Source organism: Hyalella azteca, unplaced genomic scaffold (genome assembly GCF_000764305.2).
Source record: "Hyalella azteca isolate HAZT.00-mixed unplaced genomic scaffold, Hazt_2.0.2 contig1310, whole genome shotgun sequence".
Classification (NCBI taxonomy): Eukaryota; Metazoa; Arthropoda; class Malacostraca; order Amphipoda; family Hyalellidae; genus Hyalella; species Hyalella azteca.
In genome coordinates, this window is record NW_025931631.1 from 254063 (window position 1) to 279564 (window position 25502).

General features: G+C 38.0%; 1 protein-coding gene across 1 annotated transcript; it reads right to left on the reverse strand.

Moving 5' to 3' along the window:
* Positions 1-208: 208 nt before the first annotated feature.
* LOC108670471 lies at positions 209-24586 on the reverse strand. The gene is made up of 10 exons (XM_018157949.2): positions 24137-24586; positions 9051-9202; positions 7831-8474; positions 6221-6513; positions 5175-5864; positions 4485-4582; positions 3521-3643; positions 2695-2805; positions 2400-2514; positions 209-1109 (listed from the first exon to the last, which is right to left on the reverse strand). Exons 1-10 carry the CDS (start codon positions 24173-24175, stop codon positions 222-224), a joined length of 3153 nt encoding a protein of 1050 aa, XP_018013438.1. The 5' UTR covers positions 24176-24586; the 3' UTR covers positions 209-221.
* Positions 24587-25502: the final 916 nt, after the last annotated feature.

A 25502-nucleotide genomic window follows, 5' to 3' on the forward strand; every position in this document is an offset into this window, starting at 1 on the left:
GCTCAAGTAAAATAACTACTGAAATTTTGAAAAATTTAAACCGTCAACCTAAAAAAATTACCAAAATTTTTGCGAATAATACGTAAATTTAAGTCGAACCCTGTCCAGGGTTAAATTTCCATGGAAAATTTTAAAAATGCAAATCGTGATTCAAGAATTATCAAAATTATCTTGGAATGTTTATTAAATTTATCAGAAGATATCAAGGTTACCACAGTAAACTAGATATCATCATCCTGCGCGTCCAACGAAAGGCTACGAGGCTCCCGCGTTTTGAAGACCGTAGCGGTCGGCCGACTGCCATCCAGCCGCTCGCTCCTGATCAGGTGGCTGGTGAGGTTAAAAAAATACTCTGGTTCCTGGTTGAGGAGGGAAGGAGGCGCAAGAACGGAAGGCATAACCCGGGTGGGTGGTGCGGGCTTCATTAAATGATGCAAGTTCAGGTTATTGCTACCTGGGTTAGCGACACTTTCATCCACATGAGGAGAAAGAGTGGGCACCGTCCTCTGATCCACAACGTCCACGTATTTTTGGAACCTCTGATTAGACAAACTTGAAGGGAAAGAAGCTTGAGGATTCCAGGCGTTGAGATAGCGGCGGTTTTGATAGTATCGACTGTGACGCAGGAACTGCGGCGAGGGTTGAAACCGATAGCGGGCCATAGGAGGCATAGGTTGAAACCCGAGGGCCCGATGGGAAAACCGAAGATCATATGCATGGTCAGGGACGACAGCGCTCCTCCTCTGACTTATCACGTGGGGACGAGGGCGTCTTTGGGGCGAAATTGTCTGCTGCTGGATCTTGTTTTGGCTCATGGCGGCTTGTGCCCGTGAGTACAGCGCGTGGATTGGATCACCTTCTAAAGCTATTTCCTGGTTGAATGTTTTCAGATATTCGTTTTTCGTGGGTTTTTCTCGTTTAGTATCGGAATTAGATAAGGAAGTATCTGAATTTAAGTCGTCGCTGAAATATCCATCGTCCATGCGGTCATCAGCTTCGTCTAGAGGCAGTAAGTCGTCTTCTGATTCAAAAAACAAGTCACTCAGATCGCCGGTGTCTCTAGCCCGCGCTTCTTCGGCTATCAGCGCTGAGTTCTCACCAGTCTCTGTCTGCAATAAAGAAGCCTATATCATTTATTATAATTTTACAAGTCATTTATGCGTTATTCATACTAATTAATCATTATGAGTAGATCAGGTATTGTCTTGTTTGTAGTTCATCCATAAGTTCAACACACTAAAAACTAATTACGAGTAAATTGCTCTGTTTGTAAGTTATTCCTTAGTCCAACACGCTAAAAATTGATGAGTAGATCATTTATTGTCATCTTTATATATAAGTAGTTCATAGGTTAGTCATACTGAAATTTAATTATGCCTCGACCACGTATTATTATCCAGTTTATAAATCACCCATATCAGTCGAACACAAAAATTGAAAAATGTAAATTTTTATCCGGATTATTGTACAATAACGGTGGAGACAGGTAAAACTTAAAAAAAGTCCCCTATTTCACCAATAGTATTTGTTCCCACTTATTTGTGTCGGGAATCAAATGAAGATAAAAGCCAAGTTTGTGTTTTGCGAAGATTAAAATTTTTCTTGCTGTCTGTTAAAACTGCTCATGTAACCAAGATTTAGGTGGCATATGAGGTCTACTAACATATCGCAAATTAGAAATTTGTTGGTTCATGTGGCATTTAGTTTACTCCTACATGTCGTAGTGCCACTATCTAGATTATCGTAGGGTTAATATCTTGCTACCCACCCAGAAATAGTGTCGGACATGGGTCCCTCTTGGTAAATAGTACATTATTATCAGGAGTGTGAAGGTTTATGCAAAAAAATCACATAAAAACGGCTTTATTGCAAAGTGAATCATGGCAGCTCAAGGTCACATATACAGAGATCAGCCGCTCACAGCATGCGTGGTTGGGATGATTAATTTTTATTCATTAGTATTTACTGCTTTTATTTACGACAAGGAACTTAATGCGATTACCAGATATAGCGATCAGTTTTCAATACTTAATAAAACATCGCAATGAAGGCAAAATTTATTAAGGTTCCTTCATTGATGAACAGCAACAGGATTAATTATTGTTCGCAGTATCTGCTTTAAAATATGTTTCGTTTCAGGTTTAGGAGCGTAAATGTCAAAGACGTCCAGCGTTGCCCTGAACAAACTCCTCACTCCCTCACAACCGGTACAGAGCGTCCAGAACATCCCTGAACAAGCTGTTCACCCCTCACAGCCGGTACAGAGCGTCCAGAACAACCCTGAACAAGCTGTTCACCCCTCACAGCCGGTACAGAGCGTCCAGAACATCCCTGAACAAGCTGTTCACCCCTCACAACCGGTACAGAGCGTCCAGAACATCCCTGAACAAGCTGTTCACCTGTTCATCAGTTCTGCCTCGGGGCCGTCGGTTGTAGCCAAACCCCGCGCGGGACGCGGAGTCCGGCAGGTCGTAGCACTTGCACACGCAGCCCGACGGGAACCGGAACCAATCGCTGTGAAAATGTGGAACATACAGGAACCGGAAATTGAACTGTGGTGTTAATTGAATATATTAATCATTATTACAAGGTGTTAAAATGTAATAATTATTCCTTATTATCAGGGGGTTAAAATCGGATAAATTAATCAGTATTACCAGGGGTTAAAATGTAATTAATTAACCATTAATCCACCTGAATATGCCGCGGCAGTCGTTGCTGGGGTCGAAGGCTAGCATCCTGTGCAGTCTGTACTGCTGCTCACAGCGACAGCCTGGCCTGCAGTACATCTGTCGGTACTCGTACCTGCGGGGGCGAGTACAATGTACTGCACAGTTACTGCACTTGCTACTCCGACCACACAGTTATCGCACACTTTGTTGAGGATTATATTCTATCATTGATTAATTTTCTAATTTAGTAAAAACTGTTTCATTTAGATTTAGACTTTTCCGCACTTTAGGTTCCGATAGTTTTCGGGATTATAAGATTGTATTTTTAGATAAGATCTGGTGAGAACTGCGACACAGCGCAGTGCATTTTGCAACTACTTCGTGAAATATATGTGCAGAAACTTAGTGCATTCAATACCGTATTACTGCAATGTCAACAAATTATTCAAATTTGGAGAGGTATCTGACGTTGAACCCACGTTGATTTGTCGTTGTAAAGCGGACTTTACATCGATTCATCGTTAAAACGCGGACTTAACATTGATTTAAACGTTGAAACGTGGACGTTATATTGATTTAACGTCAAAAAGTGGACTCTGCGTCTATTTAACGTTTTATCAACTTAATATGATTACTGGGTTATTATCTCGGACACAGCGCGTCCTGTAAACTCCTGTCCCACTTTAAAAAAATAAAGGCAATTGCTTTTATTTTTATGGGCTTTTTTACCACCGTAATTTACACTGACAAAGTACTTGAATCGGAGTCACTTCCAATGTAAACTAGATAAATATTCGATAAAATTTAGACGCTCAATTTAATTTTATAAGCTCATACGTTGTCCTCACCTGCACTTCTCCCAGTGCACGTACTGCTCGAAGGGCGCGAGGTTGAGGAGGGCGAGCACTTCACCGCGCGTGTTGTTCGCCCAATATGGCGCTACGACGTCAGTCTCCACGGGACACGCGTTACTGTAACCCACGGCAGCGTTGTGTATGACAGTTATTGTAAAATTTTGAGTCATTAATCAATAGTTAAATAATATGCTACCTCATGGTTGGCCAGTTATTTATACAATTTTTATTCATTAATCAATAAGTAAATAATATGCTACCTCATGGCGTTTAATCTCCACTTTTTTTATCAAGTTTAATCATATATTTATATGTTTTAAGCTGTGTTGTTGGGTTACAATACAGTATCTACCAGATATCAGATATACAGTATCAGTTCGCAATCCCGGGGATCGCAATGAATTATATTTTCTGTTTGATATGAAAATCGTATTTTCTGCTTTGATTTGTTGCTATTATCTCAATATAAAAATTAGTCAGGTGTCAAGAAGACATAACTGATTTTACAAATCATTTACCCTATTTCACTTCAGTTTCTCAAGCACCCCGAACATTGACCATTAAATTTCTTATCGTCGCCATTTCTGCCAATTTTCGCCATCGTAAAAATCTTGAAAATATCTTCTGAATCGCAAGGAGAGCTCCTGGCGGTATCCGAATTGGACACGAAATTTCATTGGACTGCCTCACGAAAAAAATGATTGGACGACAAACTGGACACGAAATTTGTGCATACGTCGAATTGGAAATGAAAACGAATGGACACGAAATTTTAAAGGACGACTCCACAAAAATTATTGGACGCCCAATGCGTCTGACTTGAATTAGATCTTGCAAGCTCTAGAAATCTTTACTAATGAAATCTCGCACATAGACACTCCCTTTTATGCAAATAATGAATGGCAATAAAGAATGAATAAAACTATCGACTTTTGATCAAATTAAATCTTTTACTCACACTCCCTTCTTGGAGGGGAAGATAGGAGGGGTGGGGACAGAGGACGCCTCGGCGTCGCCCGCCTGCGGCCTGCGCCACGTCGCCTGCGCTGGACGCGCCTGCGGGGAAATCGAGGCGCCTTTACTGAACTGATTGTAAACTAAGGGATTAACTAATTTAGGGTATTACCCCATAACTAATCAAGGGTTTGATTATTATTCAAATCGACTATGGATAAATGGATTAATACTACGTGATTGTATTTTTATTATACTAACAGAGCAGTAAATAATGTGTGATTATATTCACATTATTATAGTATTCATTGTATTTCATTGGCTTCTTTTTGGTCGATAAAAAATGCCTACGCCAGACTAAATTTTTTCCAAGATGTCGTGATTTTTTATCGGATTATATATCTTTATTGTGCTAGTGCGAACAAATTATAATGTTATACGAGTTAAACATCGATGCAACATTTGCATTTAACGTTAGTTTTATTTTTTCGCGAAGAATTTGATATTGAAAAATGTTTAAGCGGAAATAAAGCAATTTTTTCAGTGATGTTTTCATAATAAAATCGTCACGCGGGCCAAATTTTAAACCAGATAAAATTTTATCGTAAGCACACGAGAGAAATTAAAAAAAAATGAAAAAGAACTTAAGAAAAAATTCAAATATCAGCAATCGTTACATTATTTCCCGACTCACATGAGTAGATTCTTCAGCCAATCCAATGTGATGGCTTTGAATTCTAGCGCTGGATTCATGAATCGCTGGAGACTCTGGAGTGACCGCACTCCACTTGGACGAAGGATGTCTGGATTCAGCAGAAGCGGGACGACGAGTGTTGGAGTGTCTTCTGTTGCTTGAATCTTTGTGATTCGCAGTTCTGGATTCAGAAGATGCTGCAATCGGAGACCCGGATTCAGAAAATGGCATCGGAGTTCTGGTTTCAGACGATGGAATCGAAGTTCTGGGTTCAGAAGCTGCGTTCGAAGTCCCGGTTTCAGAACCGGAGTTGGAAATTCTGGATTCTGAAGATGAAATGGAAGTTCTGAAATTAGAAGACGAATCGTCAGGGAATCTAAAGCCGTCTGGAGGAACGTGGTCCGCAGACGAACCGCCGGGAAGGGTGTGGGTCACGATGTCGATTTGCACGTCTGCAGAGGACCGGTCCTGAGGAGACAACGTGGATCCTTCGTCAGGATTGCCGGAAACGTGGAAACTTTCTGAATTTCTCTGAGATTCTGCGAAATTAGTTGGAAATTCAGTAGCGGAGGGAAGGGTGTTGAGGGCATCGCCATCTTTGAGTGGCAATTCCGTAGTCACTTCATCGGAGGAAATTTCGCCGACAGCCCCATCGCTTGGGGGTCTTGGAGCTGCAGTGTTGACAGTTTCCTGTGAAATATATTTTACTCAATATAAAAAATACTGTTTTAAAGCTTCAATCGATTACAATTTTGACTGAAGAATCACTAAGCATTATCTCAAAAAAGAAATATCAGCATTATCTCAAATTTTGAACACAGAGGCATTAAAATCAAGCATGCTATTGGTATTCATCAGTTCAATTACAAACTTCATTTTCAAAGAGAACATTAGGTAATCAGATTTGACAGGAAAAATTGACGATCAAATTCGATTAGCCAAGTTTCCCTAAGCTTTAGTTTTTCAACAGGAATTTTATCCACTAACCTCAGGAAATTCATACCACTCATGGTATGAATTTCCATCATTTCTTTTTAATGACTCACCTCAGTGATGCCATGTTCAGTTTCGTCCGTAAAGTCGATCCCATCAAGGGGATCTGCCGTCGACGCAGCAGCGTCATTATCCTTCACAATTTCAGCCATCAGAATCTCGAGCGCGGATTCTTCTCCCTCGGAATTTCCCGACGAGTCGGAATTAGCTTCGGACGAGACACCAAATTTCGATGAATCTTTCACGGTAGAAGAATCATGAAACTTTAAAGCATCTCCGTCTTGATAATCAGACGATGTCCTGGTATCTAAAGTCGTTACCTCCACGCTGGATGAAACCGACGGCGCTGCAGGAAAAACGTAAATTTAAGGTGAGTTTTATAATACCTGCTGAAATAGATCTCACATAGGATAATCGAGGTGATTACGGATTAATAGATTGAGAGATTTTATAATCTCACGATTAATTAAGGTATAATCGTATATTTATTGAGAAATCGAAGTTTAAAAATAATAAATTCTTGTCAGAATATTAAAAATTGGTCGTAAAGTTCTGTTCTATTTAGCTGGAATGACGAACAAATAGGCATATATTGTATGTACAATATAAGAATTGGGCAATACATTTGGTAAGCGGATGTCGGATTAACTCAGATGCAATGCAGTAGTCCCACTGCGCCAATATTCCCAAGTTTTTTGGTAGATCAAAAAGGGTACCTAAATGGGAAATTCATTGCCTTCTTGGTTTACTTAGTTTGTTTGTATTGTATCTTGAACTTGTTATTCAAGTGAAGCATCAATTGCTGTATTAATTTCCGTTCAATTTTGTGTTCTATAGGATAAAAAGAAAAAAGACTCAGACGATAATTTCACCCTTTTTGAATATACATTTAGAATTTGCTTAATTTTATATTTTAAATGCACCATCGTTGAAATTTTAGTTTAAATTTTTGGTACTTTGACACTCGCAGCTACGAGACAGTATTGAATGGCGTCACTAGGACAAATTTTACATTGTTCGGCTTCATCGTTCAGCAAATTCTGAGCAAAATTCGCTTCCTGCAGATTAATAAAACGAGCAAATTTTTAGCGGAAATCGGTCTTTGATGAGGAGCGGAAATTAATCTCCTTTTTTGGCCACGAATTTTGCAGACGGTAAACAAGCTGAAATGTTTTCAAACGAAGCACTCTACAGTCAGCTGAAGAGAGAAGTTTTTTCATTTTAAATTCGCTCGCAACTTTCCGTAGTAAATCGGCTAGGAAGTTTTAAAGAGCATCTATAGCACGCAATATGTCTTACAAAACTAAGTATTTAAACCAATAATGTTAGTAAAATTGTATGGGAAATGCATAAAAAATAGTTAAATCAATGGTTTTAGTAAACTCTTATGGAATTATATAACTAAGTGGCACAAAAATTATTTCAATATGATCAAGTATTTTTATGTAGGTTAATTCACTAGAAAAATTGCTGTAGGTCCTAGGAAAACCAAAACGTGAATCCCACGTTACGAGTAAGCTGCTTGATTTTTAAATGGAAGGTCACTACTAGTACTAGGAAGTACCTAAAAAATGGCTCAAGGATTACTGGAATTCAGAAAAAATTCACTCCTAACTTGGAAACGAATTTTACTTTTTACTCATTGCCACTTTCTACAACTCACCTAGGCTGACAGGTTGTTCATCGCTTGTTGCTTTTAAATCAGAAGTTTTGTTTTCGTCTTCGCTCGATTCGTGTGGTCCTTTGACTGCAGACTGTGCATAACCTTGCATGATCTGAATCTTGTGGTTCCCGTTCAAGTTGTTCATGTTTGCAACGCCGATCAATTTCTCTCCACCTTCCAGTTCGTGTTCCAACGTAATCTTTGCATTCAACGACGAGTCTATTGACCGTTTGCCGTTTTGCGGCAAGTTCATCATCTTCGCAGACCGTTCTTCAGGAGATTTGTTGTCGATGTGGCGTGTGTTAAATCGTCGCTCTGATGGAATTGGTATTTTTTCGGCACGATCATCGAAATAAATCTGGCCTTCAGCCTGCCATTCGCCTTCAGGGAATGCCCGGCCTTCTCGAGCGTACCTCTCATTGAAGGCGTTCGAGCGAACAGAGTTTCGAACCTTTGACGGTGCGTGGAAATTTTCGGATGGCTGAGTCTGAGCCTCGGGGCTGTACATGTTAAAAGGCTCGTAGGAAGAATCCCCGTCCAATGCATTGAGTAGCTCTTCTTTGAGGATGGCGTAGTGAGTCTGGTATCCATACATGCGCTTGATCAGACCCTGGTTCTCGAATACGAACTTCCGAAGCTTTGACCTGCATAGATAGATTGTTTTGTGAAAAGAGAATTACCCTTAAATATGAGCATAATGCATCGAAAAACGCAAAAAAATAACATATAAAATAGTTAATGAAACGTGAACTTTTAAATAACCAAGTATAGGGGTAGAAATTAAAACTACACCTTCACAATGGGATATTTAATTTGATATGTACAAGAAACAAAAACTTATCGAAACGAAGTTGCCAAAGGTAGAAATGTACAATTATCGAGAGACATACTAAGTACACTCGTACAGACTGCGCACCTACGTACTGCGGACACACGCACCACGGGCACGCATCCGTACCCCGAGCATGCTCACGTAGAGCGGGTATATTAACGTACTCCAGGCAAACACACGTACCCCAGGCAAACACACGTACCCCAGGCAAACACACGTACCCCAGGCAAACACACGTACCCCAGGCAAACACACGTACCATGAGTACGCTCATGTACCACGGACATGTTCACGTACCCCAGGCACAATCACGTACCCCGAGCACCATCACGTAGCTCAAGCACACCCACGTACCCAAGCCACACGTACCCCAGGCACACCCACGTACCACGGGTAGCTGTCACCAGAAGTATCACAGAAGGAGTTCTTGACGAGGTCACAGGGCACGTCAGGCTTGGTCTGGAACTCGCGGGCCTCTCGGGCGCAGCTCGCTCCTGGGTCGCCCAGCGACGCCGCGACGCCCAGCAGCGCCCAGTAAACCTGGACAATTTCTTAGTTTATGACCCAGAAACAACCTGTAAATCTGGGCCATTTCTTAGTTTATGGCCCAGCAACGCCCAGTAAACCGGGACAATTTCTTAGTTTATAACCCAGCAGCGCCCAGTAAACCTGGACAATTTCTTAGTTTAATTATGACCCAGCAGCGCCCAGTAAACCTGGACAATTTCTTAGTTTATGACCCAGCAGCGCCCAGTAAACCTAGACAATTTCTTAGTTATGGCCCAGAAACAACCTGTAAATCTGGGTCATTTCTTATTTTATGGCCCAGAAATGCCCAGTAAACCTGGATGATTTATCAGTTAATAGCCCAACAAACTCGGACAATGTCATATGACCATGTTTGACAGTTTATGGCCCATTAAGGTACAGTGAACCTGTCAATTCCTTATTTTATGGCCCAGTAATGTACAGTTAACCTGGAAAATTCCTTATTATATGGCCCAGTAAGGTACAGTAAACCAGGGTAATTCCTTGCTTTATGGCCCAGTAGGATACAGTAAACATGGACAATTTTTATGGAGATAAAGAATACACAATATTCATAATTGAATAAAAAATATCGTTTGTTATGAGAAGAATAGAAAACGTTTCGGAAATCAGTCATGAAAAAGAAGTGTCGTCCTTTAGTGATGAAAAAGAAGTGACGCATTTATTGCAAAATAAAAGAATAAAATTGATCAAATTGGCGCACATATGCCAGATCTCCGCCTTTCAGTTAAAATAAAGCATTCATCTCCTGATTTAACCAGACATTAGTAAATATAGAATAAATAATTAATTTTTCGTAAGTACTTGTATTATTAGTCTGCTTAAATTACCAGATCACAAAGAATTTAATAGCAAAGAAAATTCCAAATAAATACATGATATTTTCATAAAAGAATTTTATGAGACCAGCTTCATCATAAGTTCTAAAAAATTTAGAAAATGCACGTACAATTCGCAGTGAAAAATCGTTCATTGTTTGGCTTCTCAATGCGATGAAATATCATGGAGTGATGAATTACGTATAAAATACTGGGCTTTTACAGCCTTAGTTTAAAGGCAAGACATAATTTGAATATCAATGCTATAATCTAATTTAATTTTATCCGTCAATATTTCGATTACGGATAAATAAGCCAAAAAAATATGTCATAATTAAGCGTCAAGGATGAAAGTGTATATTGACATTTGCCGTTGTTTAAAGTCGCCTGTCTTTCAATTTAATTAAATATCAAGTCGGTAAAAGACGAAATCCTATCGTCTTCTCGCAATTTTAAGAACAAAACACATATTTTTATGTTAATACAAGCTTTTGAATCTAAAATTGATAAGCCCGAGCTTCATCAGTGAAATTTCATCGGTAGAAATAAAAATTAATTAGAGATATAAGCACAATTCGAGAAATTAAATAAACAGAGTTAATAAAACGTCTCACTTCTACTAATACAAATAAACCTCGAACTTCTCTAGTAATGGAAAACTGTCCGTTTTATGCGCGGGAGTGCGGCGAGTTCATTAATATGAGAACTTACAGGAAAAAAGTGAGAGAGAATGCAACATTTCTCAGAAGTTGAGACAGATATTAGATTCCAGGCTGCAAGGCGAGCCTTTTGTCAAAGCAACTAACGGGCAAACCGTGAGAAAATTAGCCAAAGTTTGCGTATTAAGCGAGCGAGGAGAGAATAACCTGGTAGAGGCTGAGTAAAACTGCATGGCCTCGGCCGCTCCAGGGAAAATATCTTAGGGAGCAATTAAATTGGGTGCTGATAAATAATGGCCGGCGGTCGGGCGCTGAGACGGCTGTGATTTTCAGTAGGGAGTAATTGGACTTACGAGTATAAATGGTTTGGGAGGTAAACAACTAATATACATTTTTAAATATTAATTCGGTACTCAACATATTATTAATATTTTTCGTTAAATCAGACGTTTCAGAATTAGACATATTTGAATATAAGTTCTCTTACTAAAATTAGTATTTTATATATGTAGGGTACATGCCTAAATTTTCTCATTTTCATCTAGCCAAAATATCATTACAAAATCAGACGTAACTCGCCAGCAGCTTTTGGCGACGCGAACCTTCGAAAACTTGTGTCGTGGAGATGCAACTCGTTGAAAATGCGTAGTGAAACATGAAAATGTAATAAATATATACATCGTGATTTGCCGCTATCTATTTTTCGCTTTTTATTTCACTGCTTACGACGATGCAACACTCAAATTATGAATAGTAGGTAGATTTTTCAATGAAATTTCATGAAAACTTTCAGAAGATACAATAATGTTATCAAGTTCATGTTTCTCTGTTTTCAAGTTGTTACATGAAAAAATTCTTATTGTTCTCACAATTTCTGTCAAAGGATGACGCTCCTGTGATCTTTTATAAGGACTTAGAAATATTTTATATTTTTTATTATATTTTATAAAATCTGCATTCTGTAAAATAAATCAATAAAATTTATTCATAAAAATGCAATATATATTTTTAAATATATTGAGGAAAAATATTCAAAGAGATTATTTATTTCTTCCAAAGTTCCACGTGTGAATTAAGAAAATCGATCTGTCCTAAATTTACATAGGAAAACTTTAAAAAAAATTCATTCAAATGAACCATCGCTTTCATTAGAAATTGAATAACCAATTGCAATCATTAAAAGTTGAATTAATAGCAGGTAATTACACTTTACTTGTTTCGACTATACCACGGGCTAGGCAAGGTAGGGGACAGGCTAGCCAGTCCCTGAAAATAGGGTACCGTATGCGTGAAAAAAAATAGGGTATGCGCCTAAAGTGGGCTGCCAGAGCCAAGAACGTATAGCGTGACTGTGCACATTTCAAAAACAAAAACTTTATAAACGCGTCATGAGTGCGACTGTGTTGGGCAGAATTATTTTTTTTATTCATGTGTGATGGTCGTTGTTAGAATCCCAACAGATAAATTATTCTTCCAATTCATCTCGATTTAAGCTCAACTTAGAATGAACCACTTAGAATAAAGCTCAATTAAATGTAAATCACAATTTAAAATTAAATAAACCATGAGCAAAATTATGATATAATATGCAATTTTCAAGCAAATTTTGTGATCTAGAAACAGCAAGTTTCCCAGTGCTGTGCAACCGCCGAGTATGAGTAACCAGCATTAAATTTTTTATCTTTTGAAAATAAACTATGCATTAACATAAAGTCAATTAGAAATTATATGTTTTCTTTGGTTTCTAATTGGTCCTTCCATTTATACATTCGAATTATCAGAATCCTTACATAGCAATGCAAGTATGCAACCAGCCACCAGGGGAACCAGCCGGGCAGTCGTATTATTCGGCGCAAAGTATTTAGTTATCCCTCGAATTCTCTCACAGAAAACCTCGCTTTAGTTTGGAAAAAGAAAATATTTTCGTGCATATCTAAACCAATTTCAGTAAATTATAGTATAGTATATAGTACAGTATAGTGATGCCGGCGCCGAAGAATAGGCCGGTGTGGCCTGTTGCCGAATCTTCTGCCACGTCTCTATAAATAAATTTAAGATTCATAAATTATATATACCTCTTCCAATGTAATGTTTTTTAAATGTCCACTTTAATCTCATTCGGGTTTGACGCTTCAGACGTATTACTCCAACTTTCAAGTTCATCAGCACTATTAATATAATACATTAAAATTCATTAATAATATAATAAATATAATTTTAATATCAAGTTCATATTAATACTCTTTGGCTATATTAATAAAGACATAATACATAATATGAATAGTACTAACTGAGAGTTATGAAATAAAATGTTACCATTCGCAATTATTTGATAATGAAAAACCGAATGTAGAATGCAGCATCACTCAATCATCGAGTTGATGAGCGGCATTCTGTAACCTCTGAACTCGAGTATATTTGTCAGCGTTCTGGTTCTGGTAGAGCTACAATAAACAATTTTTCGTGGTAAAAATGAATAATTATCCTAACTACTTAGATATTATCTATTATAACCACTTCTAACTACTTGAATATTATTCAAATAACCTTCTACTTCGCACGTGTTTCAGCGAACACAAGCCCGGAAGCGAGCGTTATTTCGATCGAGCCTCGCAAATCTCGATCACGTTTGATGTTTGCGCCTCTCGACCAATCCATGGAAAACCAGGAAAACCGAAACTCGCTTCTTAGATCATCTTGAGCGTGGCCACATGAATTTTTACCTTTCACTTCTCAGACGACAAAAAAAATCTGGTAAAAATCACGGATGTGAAATTTTTTATAATTTAAAATAACACCTTTTCATGAATTCTGGGCAAAATCAGTGGTTGCAACAAACCTCCACATGATCGAGGTTTGTTTTATTGCCTGGTAGTAAGAAGAAAGAATTTGAGAAGTGGACATTTGAGAAAAAACATTACATTGGAAAAGGTATTTTCAATTTATTGATTTTTAATTTATTTCTAGAGAAGTAGCAGAAACTGAAAATTTTTCACAACGTAATGCATCAAAGGCTAAAAAGTAATCATACAAAATTATACCGTAAATTCAGATATTCAATACTTTAAATTTAGTCATCATCCATTATTTAAAGAGTCTAAGCACATACTCCTGCTCTTCACTAAGTTCTCCTGCTCTTCACAGTGAACTTGAGTTCGTTTTTATTCAGCTTGTCTGTTAATTAATTCGACATCTTCGTCGGGTTTCCTACCTTATCCGATATATATACCAGGAACCGGTACACTCCTACGCAAAAGTCATTATTAGGATAATCAAAATGATTATTAACAGCGGTAAGATAATAATAAATTTATACTTAAATTAATCTCGCGATATTTTCCTTAACATTTAGCTTTAATGCTCGGTTTATAATTTATTTAATATAATTCGTGTGATCTCTATCGAGATTAACACACAGTAAAACCGTGACACAAATACGTAATTACTATCACTTATTTATTAGCTTGATTTGAATGATAAATCAGCTTGAATATCTAAATAAGACAAGGCCTTTAAGCCATAAGCAGGCCAAAGAAGGGATAGGAACGTATCTCTTACGCGCTATACAACGAACTGTCTTTTAAAACAACAGACGGGTGATAACGCCAGGAGAGATTCTACACACAAGGTGTGTAAAATTTAAATATATAAACAAAATAAAATAACGCAGGTGATAGCGCAAGGGTAGATTTTACACACTGGTGTAACACTTAGATGCATCGCACAGATGCTACCGCTGGTTCAACAGTCAGGTTTCACGCAAAGATTCAACACATAGTACAAAACAAATTCGACACAATTAAAGGCCATACGTATACAGATTCAAAACAGTGGTACAACACACAGGTTCGAAACATAGATTCGGCACACAGGTTTGAATTTCAAGTCAGAATGAAAAAAAAACTGGTGGAAACTGCACAATAATTTATCCACTTCAAACAAATAAATGATTTATTACTTTTTCGATTCAGAGTGTAGAATTTTTCTATAAATTAAATGCTGGGTTCTCTATAAACAAACGGCAATTTTTTGCAGATGAAATCAAGTTTAGCAGATGTCAGGGAATCATACCTATAGCTTTTAAATTATTCCTACAAATTCTCATCTCTCGACCTTTTTTTTCATATTTTAAACAATTTTTGCACTTCACTCAATCTATATTTTAGAAACATTCAATGTTCCAGCAAGCAAAAGTTTGCGGTGAAAGTATGAAAGTTGACACGATTGCTTTCACGGAGGATCGTGCGTGGCAGAGAAAGTTCTGCTCGGATCGTGACCTCGCATTTACGATCGATATAATAAATCTAATGTATATACGCTGAGAAAAATCAGCGACCTACCCTTGGTGAAAATCACAGACGGTTCATTGGCGGCGGCCACATATAATGGCCAGTAAACGGGCATTAAAATTTAAATTAACTCATTTGTAAAAAAAGAGGTTTGTATCTTTGAGTTTTTACTTTAAATTGAAAGCTGGAAACAGAAAATAAAATAAATTTCTAAATTAAATATAATTTTATTCGACTAGTTAAATTTAAATTAATTTACTAAACTAAACTTGCCTTCCGTCTGTTTTTTCTGATTCTGGCTAGGAGTTATTGATTGATTTTTCACTGGTCACATTAATTTCAGTTTATCAATACGTACTTGAATGTATTCATTCGTGAAGGCAAATTATTTATCTAACTTCACCGTTCTTCGTATTGTTCCTCATTAATCACATAAAAAATGTTTTGTTCACTTCAATGGATGTTATATAACCAATTCAGTCAAATTGAAACTTTCCAAAGATCGAACGACGGCGCTCGTTTTTACATTTTTCCAGTTTTTGCAATTTTTCGATTTTACACTTACCGCAAACCCTACCGCAATTTAGCGCTGCCCTGAAATCACAAAAATTAAAACAATACAATACAAGATAACACCAATCAATGTAAAATCCAGTAACTGCTCTTATTTATCGTTGAACGATCCAGTAAAGCTGAACGAATACTAACTCTGTCCACAGTGCAATTCTAAAGGAGGCGTTTCCCAAGATTTTAAAAACTTTATAGTGGACTGGCGAGTAATACTAATGTACTTTCAAAAGTCACGTACATTAATCAACACTCGTACGATATTTAATTCTCCCCCTATTTTTGATTGCGTTGAAGTTCTTGCACATGCATTCCTATTGTCTCACTATTTCCATATCATTGCTAGCAATTCCAGATCTTAACTAGTAATTTAAATTATTTACAAATAATTTTTATTTCAAATTTCTCAAGTTAACGTATTCTATTTACTTCTTTTTACTTTAAGAAACAATAATTAGCATCGGGAAGGCCGCAAGCAACACGCCAAACTTTCACCACGGCCAGCTACGGACCCTAACTCGGGAAGGTTCGCCCAAAACTTTCACTCTAGAGCGGCGCTTGAAATAATGAAAGTTTGAGATCACCTTGAGACTGGGGACATACATGTTATTCCAGTGCGTATTTATAGTGCTTTATATAAGTTAGTACCGAAGCTAACAAAGTTTCAATACTTGGACAACAGGATCGATCCATCCATTGTTCTGGGTGCAGCCTGCTTAGCGTTCCAAATATATATAATCCCTGAAAAAATCGAATTAAATAATTTCGATTATATTCTATTAAAGCAAGCCAACTAATAACTATTTTTATTTTATGTATACACTCATACACAACCTCATGTATGCACGATGAGGCAGAGACGGCGGTTCTACACAACCCAAAACTTCAACATTCAGTAATGTAGAACTTGGTTTCCTTTGGGCACCCTTTTCCCTAATTTTTCATTTCACAATGCTTGCATTTCAACTAGCATTGCTCTACTATAATTAAGAGAATACGACATAATCGCGTAAGCAATCGCAAAAAATTTATTTCAGTTCACGGTTACAACGTACGGCGCATCGAGAACGACACCTACAGTGGCCAATTCCAACGCATTAAAGTTGTCGAAGAACGAAATCCTTTTATAAAATTTATTGAAACTGATTGAACTTTTATCAAGATCCAAAACATTAAGGGTAAAAATTACGCTTGAACAGTACACCTTGTAGCACCAACCTCATGACTATTTAAGAAAATAATTTATTTTTTTTTTACAATACAAATATCCATTAACCTATAACGAAATCCCCACAAATCATAGTATAACACTTTGCTCACACGTCACAAAAAATCGTAAAAATAATTGAGCCGACACCCTAAAGTCGAGGTAAAAATTTCCGAGTTATAAATACGACTGGCACTTTTCACGATTTCACATGAAATGTCGCTAAATTCTATTCGATTTAACTATTTGAAACCCGTCCACGGCTGACACGCCATGTGACTGGTCAAACTTTTACTGTAAAAGTCCGCCAGGACTAGCACGTAACACGAGGACAAGTGATGCAGATTATACGGTTAAAACTGCTCTATGTAGGACTAGCACGTCATAGTAGCGGTCAAAATTTTGCGGCTAAAACGACTATATATGACTATATATAGCAGGTCATAACAGTGGTCGAAATTTCACGGCTAAAGCGACTATACAGTATATGACTAGCAGGTCATAATAGTGTTCGAAATTTCACGGTTAAACGACTATATAGGACTAACACGGTATAACAGTGATCACATAATCACGGTTAAAACGACTCTATTACTGGCACGCTATATTAGTGGCCCAAATTCCACTGTTAGAACCCCTCCTATACTAGCAAGTTATAATAGTCGTCTGAATTTCACGGTTACGACAACCCTAGGACTAGCAAGTTATACCAGTCGTCTGAATTTCACGGTTAAAACATCCCTAGGACTGCCCGGCTTGAGGCACGATTGCCGCAGCTGGGGCCACGCAGGCGGCCGGCAGCAGTGAAAGTTGGAGTATTGCCGGGGAGGTTAGAATGGTGCCGGATCTGTCACAAGAAAGGAATGGTTCGGTTTCCTGAGGAGAAGGTGAGACGATCGGCCCTGCCCCCGATGTCGGCCACTCACTTTTTCTTATGAAAAGTGATGCAAGCAACTGATGCTTGAATAGCTTACGCATTAATAACTTAACTAATATGAATAACTGAAGTGACATGAAACACTGACGCAATCAACTGATGCATGAATAGCTTACGCATTAACAACTGAACTGATATGAATAACTGAAGTGACATGAAACACTGACGCAATCAACTGATGCATGAACAACTGATGCATGAATAGCTTACGCATTAACAACTGAACTGATATGAATAACTGAAGTGACATGAAACACTGACGCAATCAACTGATGTATGAACAACTGATGCATGAATAGCTGATGCATTAACAACTGAACTGACATGAACAACTGATGCAACCGACAAAAGCAAACAAGTGAGACCCAAAACTGTTTAAAGAAATTAATGTTAAGAACTTATTCGAAACAACTGACACAAACTACTAATGAAAAACTATAAAAAATTGGAAAAAGAAAGGAAGAAAATGATGCGAGAAATTAAAAAAAGTGATGGAAGAAAAGTGCAACCGAAGCATCTTATACATAAAATATAATTGAATCAATTTAAGGATCCCACAAACTGAGAGCAACTGACGCAAGCAACTGATTGAAATTCAACGGACGCATGTACCACTGATACAAATACAACTGATGGAAGTGTAATAGCCGCTCGCTAAATTGAAGCAGGTACAACTGATGGAAATACAACTGGTACTAATACATTGGGTGGTATATATTAATATTATTGCTAATTTGGCAGATAGAAGTGCAACAGTAACTTGCATAACTGATAAAAGTGCAACTGTTGCAATAAAATTGATGTAAAAATACTTGTTACCCATACAAGATGAACTACCAGACGCAGGTTCCAGGAGTGGAATTAGCATGGGAGAGCGTGAGTTGGATGTACACACGAGAGCGTGAGTTGGATGAACACACGACAGCGTGAGTTGGATGTACACACGACAGCGTGAGTTGGATGAACACACGAGAGCATGAGTTGGATGTACACACGAGAGCGTGAGTTGGATGAACACGCGAGAGCGTGAGTTGGATGTACACACGAGAGCGTGAGTTGGATGAACACACGACAGCGTGAGTTGGATGAACACACGACAGCGTGAGTTGGATGAACAGAAGTACTAAAAAAAGTGAAACACTTTGATTCAATCTATACGAACGAGGATCTATTTAAAGAAAATTTTTGGATAGTTAATTTGGTATTATTTATTCAGCGACATAAATAATCCATACCATACCTATGTCTTTTTTCTCGCAAATCAAATCATTTTATTTTCAGAATTATTTTTCTACTAGACGAACAAATGCACACACATTGCCACGAAAACCACACAATATAAACTCACATTTCATACCTATGTAACAGGTTTCATATTTTGCTTATTCTTGAAAAATACGATGGTTATTATCTATAGGTAGTTTGAATATCTGTAAAAAATTTGTCCTACTAAGCCTTTGACTTTTTCTGGGCTATAATAAATAACTCGCATAAATTTGTACCTATCTATAAATATCTTTGATAAGTTGCAATTGCTAATTCTAAGAAACGCTATCATGCTCTAGACAATTAAAACCCTTGAAAAGGTACGTTTTGAATAAAATAAAATACATTTTTGAAGTAAAAAACTTTTTATCATATTTTGCGACTTCTGTCTCGATTGGCCAGCAGCCGTAAAAACAAAGTTAAAATTTAAAAAGGTAAATGAATACGATTTTGACCTGAACTCTGATTTGACTGCACATATTTGTTCGATTCGAGCTAAAAGACCAAGTAGTTAGATCCTGCGGATCGTTAATACTTGAGATTATGAGTTGAATAGCATGATGACATCATGATTTAAGTAGCATGATGACATTATGAGTTATGTAGCATGATGACATTAAGAGTTAAGTAGCATGATGATATCATCAGTTAAGTAGCATGAAGACATCAAAAATTAAGTAGCATGATGACATTATGAGTTATGTAGCGTGATGACATTAAGAGTTAAGTAGCATGATGATATCATCAGTTAAGTAGCATGAAGACATCAAAAGTTAAGTAGCATGATGACATTATGAGTTATGTAGCGTGATGACATCATGAGTTAAGTAGCATGATGACATTATGAGTTATGTAGCATGATGACATCATGAGTTAAATAGCATGATGACACTATGAGTTACGTAGCGTGATGACATCATGAGTTATGTAGCGTGATGACATTATGAGTTATGTAGCGTGATGACATCATGAGTTAAGTAGCATGATGACATTATGAGTTAAGTAGCATGATGACATTATGAGTTATGTAGCGTGATGACATTATGAGTTATGTAGCATGATGACATCATGAGTTAAGCAGCATGATGACATTATGAGTTATGTAGCGTGATGACATTATGAGTTATGTAGCGTGATGACATCATGAGTTAAGTAGCATGATGACATTATGAGTTATGTAGCATGATGACATTATACGAGTTAAGTAGCATGATGACATCATGAGTTAAATAGCATTATGACATCATGAGTGAAGTAGCATGATGCACGAGTACCGTATTATGCAAGATCAATACATTAAATATAGTGCATGCTTCAATCCAGGTTCCTACACGTGAATAATTCATACATCAAGAAATGTTCAACAAACACACTCATCTATTTTCGAACTCATTCTTCGTCAGCTTTTTATTGCTTCAACTCCTCCTAACATTTAATAAAGCCCTTTACCTCAGTTGCCCCTCCTTTTCTTCAACTTTCCCACCACCCCCATATCCCCCTCCATAGCCCTTCAACCCCCATTTCTCCCTCACCCCCCATTAGAAAGCTGGCTAAGAGGTAGCACTTTCTAAACCCCCGCTCAGCTGGCCAGCGCCACCTCGCTTAATTTATTGGCTTGAAATATCAACGCAAGTCCAAACTTTGCTCAAATGTAGCCAGGAATCAAGCTACCTTGTTTTGCTTCCATTCCTGGCAGAAATGTGTTTTTCATTTCCACCAATGAACTCGGAAATTGAAAAATTCAGCTTAATTTTCCCAACAAATATTTGATTCATAATAACAACTGACGTTTATATTCATCTGGTCATGTATGTATACATTTTGCATACAAATTCGTCGTATGTATACAAAATGGATACTTACAAATTTATCGTGTGTAACGCAGGTAAATCATTAAACGATATAATTGTTGTGGTCACTTCGTTGCCTAACTATTAATCGAATGCGAAAGAAATGCCATGGAAACTCATCAATCACAATTTTCGGCATCATCAAAAATTTAGTGAGCTTCCTGGCTTCTTCGTCGCTATGTATTTATCTTTCGACTTTTATTTTCAACAATCCTTCCCAAAATATATATATTGATATTTTTTCAAGCAAGGCAATCAACGAAGATCAATAAATTCTTACCAAATAATGCTAGAAAAACAATTTGAATTCGGCAGAAATTGACTAAATGATCGAAATAAATTCGCAAGAACAAGCCGAGTGGACGCGCGCTAGCTGCGACCAACTCAGCAGTAGCCTGCCGCTCGAGGTCGACCGGCCATAACCTGTTCCTCAGGAGCTCCAGTGACCCAAATCCGGTTGTGAACAACCATCTCAAACATCCATCAAACTTCAAATACTTGAATTCACATCAAACTAATTTCATATTCATCAAAACGCAACCGGTTTATCAATTAAATAATGTAAATATCCATGTTCTGCCATACAAGAAACGGGGCGCTGGATTGGATCACTACTTGTGGTGCGTTGAGGTCCCGTTATCGCCGAGCCTAACTTTCCTTTTCCTGAGCGTCCAGGAAAAAAGCAGAGCGCGGCCTTCAGAGGAGGATGGGGAAGGTGAGGTGGAGGAAGAAGGGGAAGAAGAGGCGTAGGAGGATGAGCGAGGTGAGGCGGTAGATGAGGAAGGAGAGGCGGAGGAAGATGAGGAAGGTGAGGCGTAGCAGGATGAGGAAGGTGAAGCGGAGGATGAGGAAGGTGAGGAGGTAGATGAGGAAGGAGAGGCGGAGGAAGAGGAGGAAGGGGAGGCGGAGGAAAATGAGGAAGGTGAAGCGGAGGATGAGGAAGGTGAAACGGAGGATGAGGAAGGTGAAGCGGAGGATGAGGAAGGTGAAGCGGAGGATGAGGAAGGTGAAGCGGAGGATGAGGAAGGTGAAGCGGAGGATGAGGAAGGTGAAACGGAGGATGAGGAAGGTGAGGCGTTAGATGAGGAAGGAGAGGCGGAGCAAGATGAGGAAGGTGAGGCGGAGGATGGGGTAGGTGAGGCTGAGGAAGATGGGAAGGTGAGGCGTAGGAGGATGGGGAAGGTGAGGCAAAGTCACTGCCTCAAATGGGTACTAAAAAGTACTAATTAAACTTCTCGGCCAATTTATCGCCATTCAGGATTGTGGAGAAATATTCTCCATATTATAAATAATGGAACGTTGGAGTACCGTCTGAAAATTCGCAGTTGACATAATGCAAATTTGTAATTCTAACCACCCCTATGACGCTAAATTTAGAATATTCAAACTGATAAACTGATGATGACATTAGTACATACAAACGGATAATTGAACGTATCTAGCATTTGAACGTAAAAACGCATTATCTAACAGATGATAACATTGGAGTTTATAAACACATTAGTTGGATGATGATAATATCGGTTGAGAATTTCCACAACAGATATAAGGGAATGAAAAGAGGGATTAGGTACGGACAGATTTAACGGCTTATTCTAGAATAGTTGAGTTAATGACCAATATTATCAGTTGATGCAGTGAGAGTGTAAATTATAAACAATAGCTTGGATTTATCGCAAAGGTTGGGCCAAACAAAGGACTCAGTACAATAAATACGCCGTGATATGAATGGTCATACATTCGCCGTGGTATAAATGGTCGCCGTGGTATGAATGGTCTCTATTAGTTAAAGTTTGTGCTTGTCTTTGAGGCCTGGCACTGAAATTTATAAGGGCTGTTGTGCCGCGTATCGGGGAAACTTAGGCTCGATTCACACCATGAACTTAGGCTTGATTCACACCCATGTTGCCGGGCACGGGCCAGGCGTATGCCAGTCATGGGCCAGGCGTATGCCAGTCACGGGCCAGGCGTATGCCAGTCGTACGTATACCAGTCACGGGCCAGGCGTATGCCAGTCGTATGACAGTCACGGGCCAGGCGTATGCCAGTCACGGGCCAGGCGTATGCCAGTCATGGGCCAGGCGTATGCCAGTCACGGGCCAGGCGTATGCCAGTCGTATGCCAGTCACGGACCAGGCGTATGCCAGTAACGTATGCCAGTCACGGGCCAGGCGTATGCCAGTCGTATGACAGTCACGGGCCAGGCGTATGCCAGTCACAGTTCCGTTCATATCACTTGCCACCAGTCACGCAGCATTGCCAAATAGTATTTTACGTTACCAGATTTAACACACCTGGTATGCGGAGTTGGTATTTGACATGGATATTTTCAGTCCGGTATATTTGCAAAAATCTGGTATGTTTATGGTTTGTTGAGCTGGCAATCAAACTATAATCGGAAAAAATAGCAAGCACCTGAAAATTTGTTATTAGTAGCAGAATAGGATTGGAGGGGAAGACTATATCAAAAGTTAAAATTTTGATTGGGTAATTGGCAGAAATGAATTAAATTCAAAGAATTCTAATTAATTTTTTTCAGATTCTGAAAAATGAGTGTAATCGGAGTCCTATATTTTACGTAAAATGCGGGTTTGAAGGTGTCTTTATATCAATAGAATACATAAGCTTTAATATTATTAACTGGATGAGAATTTACGGGATTGGTAGAATAGGGATTTACAGGATTTTAAAATTGCAGGAATTAGCAGTCCCGAGTAACGCCGGGCAGAACTGCTAGTTCACCTTATATGTAGAAAAATGTCCATGAAATTCAAAAGACACATTAATGGAATGGAAAATTACCAGACGGGTTTACAATCTGGAATAAAACTTTTGCGTATTATTTATAACTTCAGACGAGCACGTATTCTTTATATAACCCCCAACAATTGTCAACCTACGTATAACCTGGATACTACTACAGAATATACGGAAAGATGTTAGAAAAATATTGTAATAAAAATACCATAGAAAACGAAGATATTGCGGAGAGATAAGATTTTGCGTAGAATACTATCCAAGATTATCGAAATTACATCCTTGTTAATTACAATAAAGTTGAATAAAACCCATCTCTTTGGCTACTCTCGCCTATATATAGATAGCTTCCCAATATGCATTCAACAATACAACATACATTTAGTTTAATAGTTCATTTCCGGGATAGATAATTCAAGAGATTTCAAACCTGTATTCCTTATTCAAAAAGGAATATACAACACAAAATAATAGAAAATTATGATTTAAAATTGACAGAATTTGCAATTTTAATTTAAACATAACTCTTAGCATTACATTACAAATTAAATAACTTCAAATGCATGTCAACTTACCACAACGATCACGCCGTTGTTGGGCCGTAGAGGCGCCATCACAGACCTGCACTTCAGACGCAACCAAGCCTCCGCATGGTCAAAACCCGTATTTTGGCTTCAAATGATAATATATTTGCACAGAAATACCCAAGTGCTCTTATACACGTAGAGTCGAGGGCATGTTTTATGAAAATTTCAGTATACTTTACACTTTGCACAACACACGTCACAGTATAGCCGAATGCAGAGCTCTCGCAACGATCCCCCTGCAAATTGTACACACGGCACTGAATACCAAAACTTCTGGAGATTTCAAACCTACAAACGGATTAGACAGATACTTCAAAATAATTTGTTCACCGATTCAAAACTTTATTTTCCTGCGTGGATACATATTAATAACAGCGAATAGTTAATATTTGCTTGCAGCCGGGGGCTGCCTCTCGATAATTTTTCCTTCAAATAAGTGCTGTATAATAATAATACTAAATAAAAAATTGCGATACGAGAGTTTATCTCTGAAGAAACGAATGCAGCGCATCACAATTTTTTAACGCGACAGAATGCAAGCTCATCAAAATTTTGTAAATACGTCAGAATTAAGAGAATCGAAATTTCTCACTCGTTTATGTCCTCAAGTTTAAAAAGCATAAATATCATCCTTATTAAAAAATTACCTCCATTATGTTCTTAATAGTACAGCGGCAAGTTTATTATTAATTAATTACCTAGTGATGAATGGATGCCTCTCAATTTTACATATAAAATGCGTCATACTGGACACGTTCATGTACGTCAATACATCCATTATAGCAATCGTTCCAAGATTAGGTTTACAGTTAATTCGGGATTTCAGTTGCGTGTGTGGGTTTGAACTTCCATCATTGCTTTCTCTAATTGACCTGTCGATGCTATCTTCGAACTTTTTGGCAGCAGAAATAAAAGCTTAGAATATATTTTAAGTTCGCTTTTATGAAGTTTCGCTCCTTTAATAAATAAATATCGCACTACGGAAGTCTGCCCAAAAACTAGTCCTCAGTATTTCACGTAAATCATGCATGATGAAAAGATAAATCATTTGTATAAATAATTAGGAAACAGACAATTTAACTGTGCATGTAATAATTAGGAAGAACATGAATGAACTCGATTCATGTTCTTCGTAATGGAATGGAAAATTTGTTCCATTTATGAAAAATTCAACAGATTCATCAGTGATATGATGGGAACGGAAGATGAAATAGGTCTCGTCAGTGGAATCGATAAAACTCTGTGACTATTTTTATTGTTACAACTTATTTAACATTAAGTTATAAAACCCATTATCAAATTTAACCTTGCGTGAGAAAGCAAACATGGTCGCCTCAGCTTGAACAGCTGAACG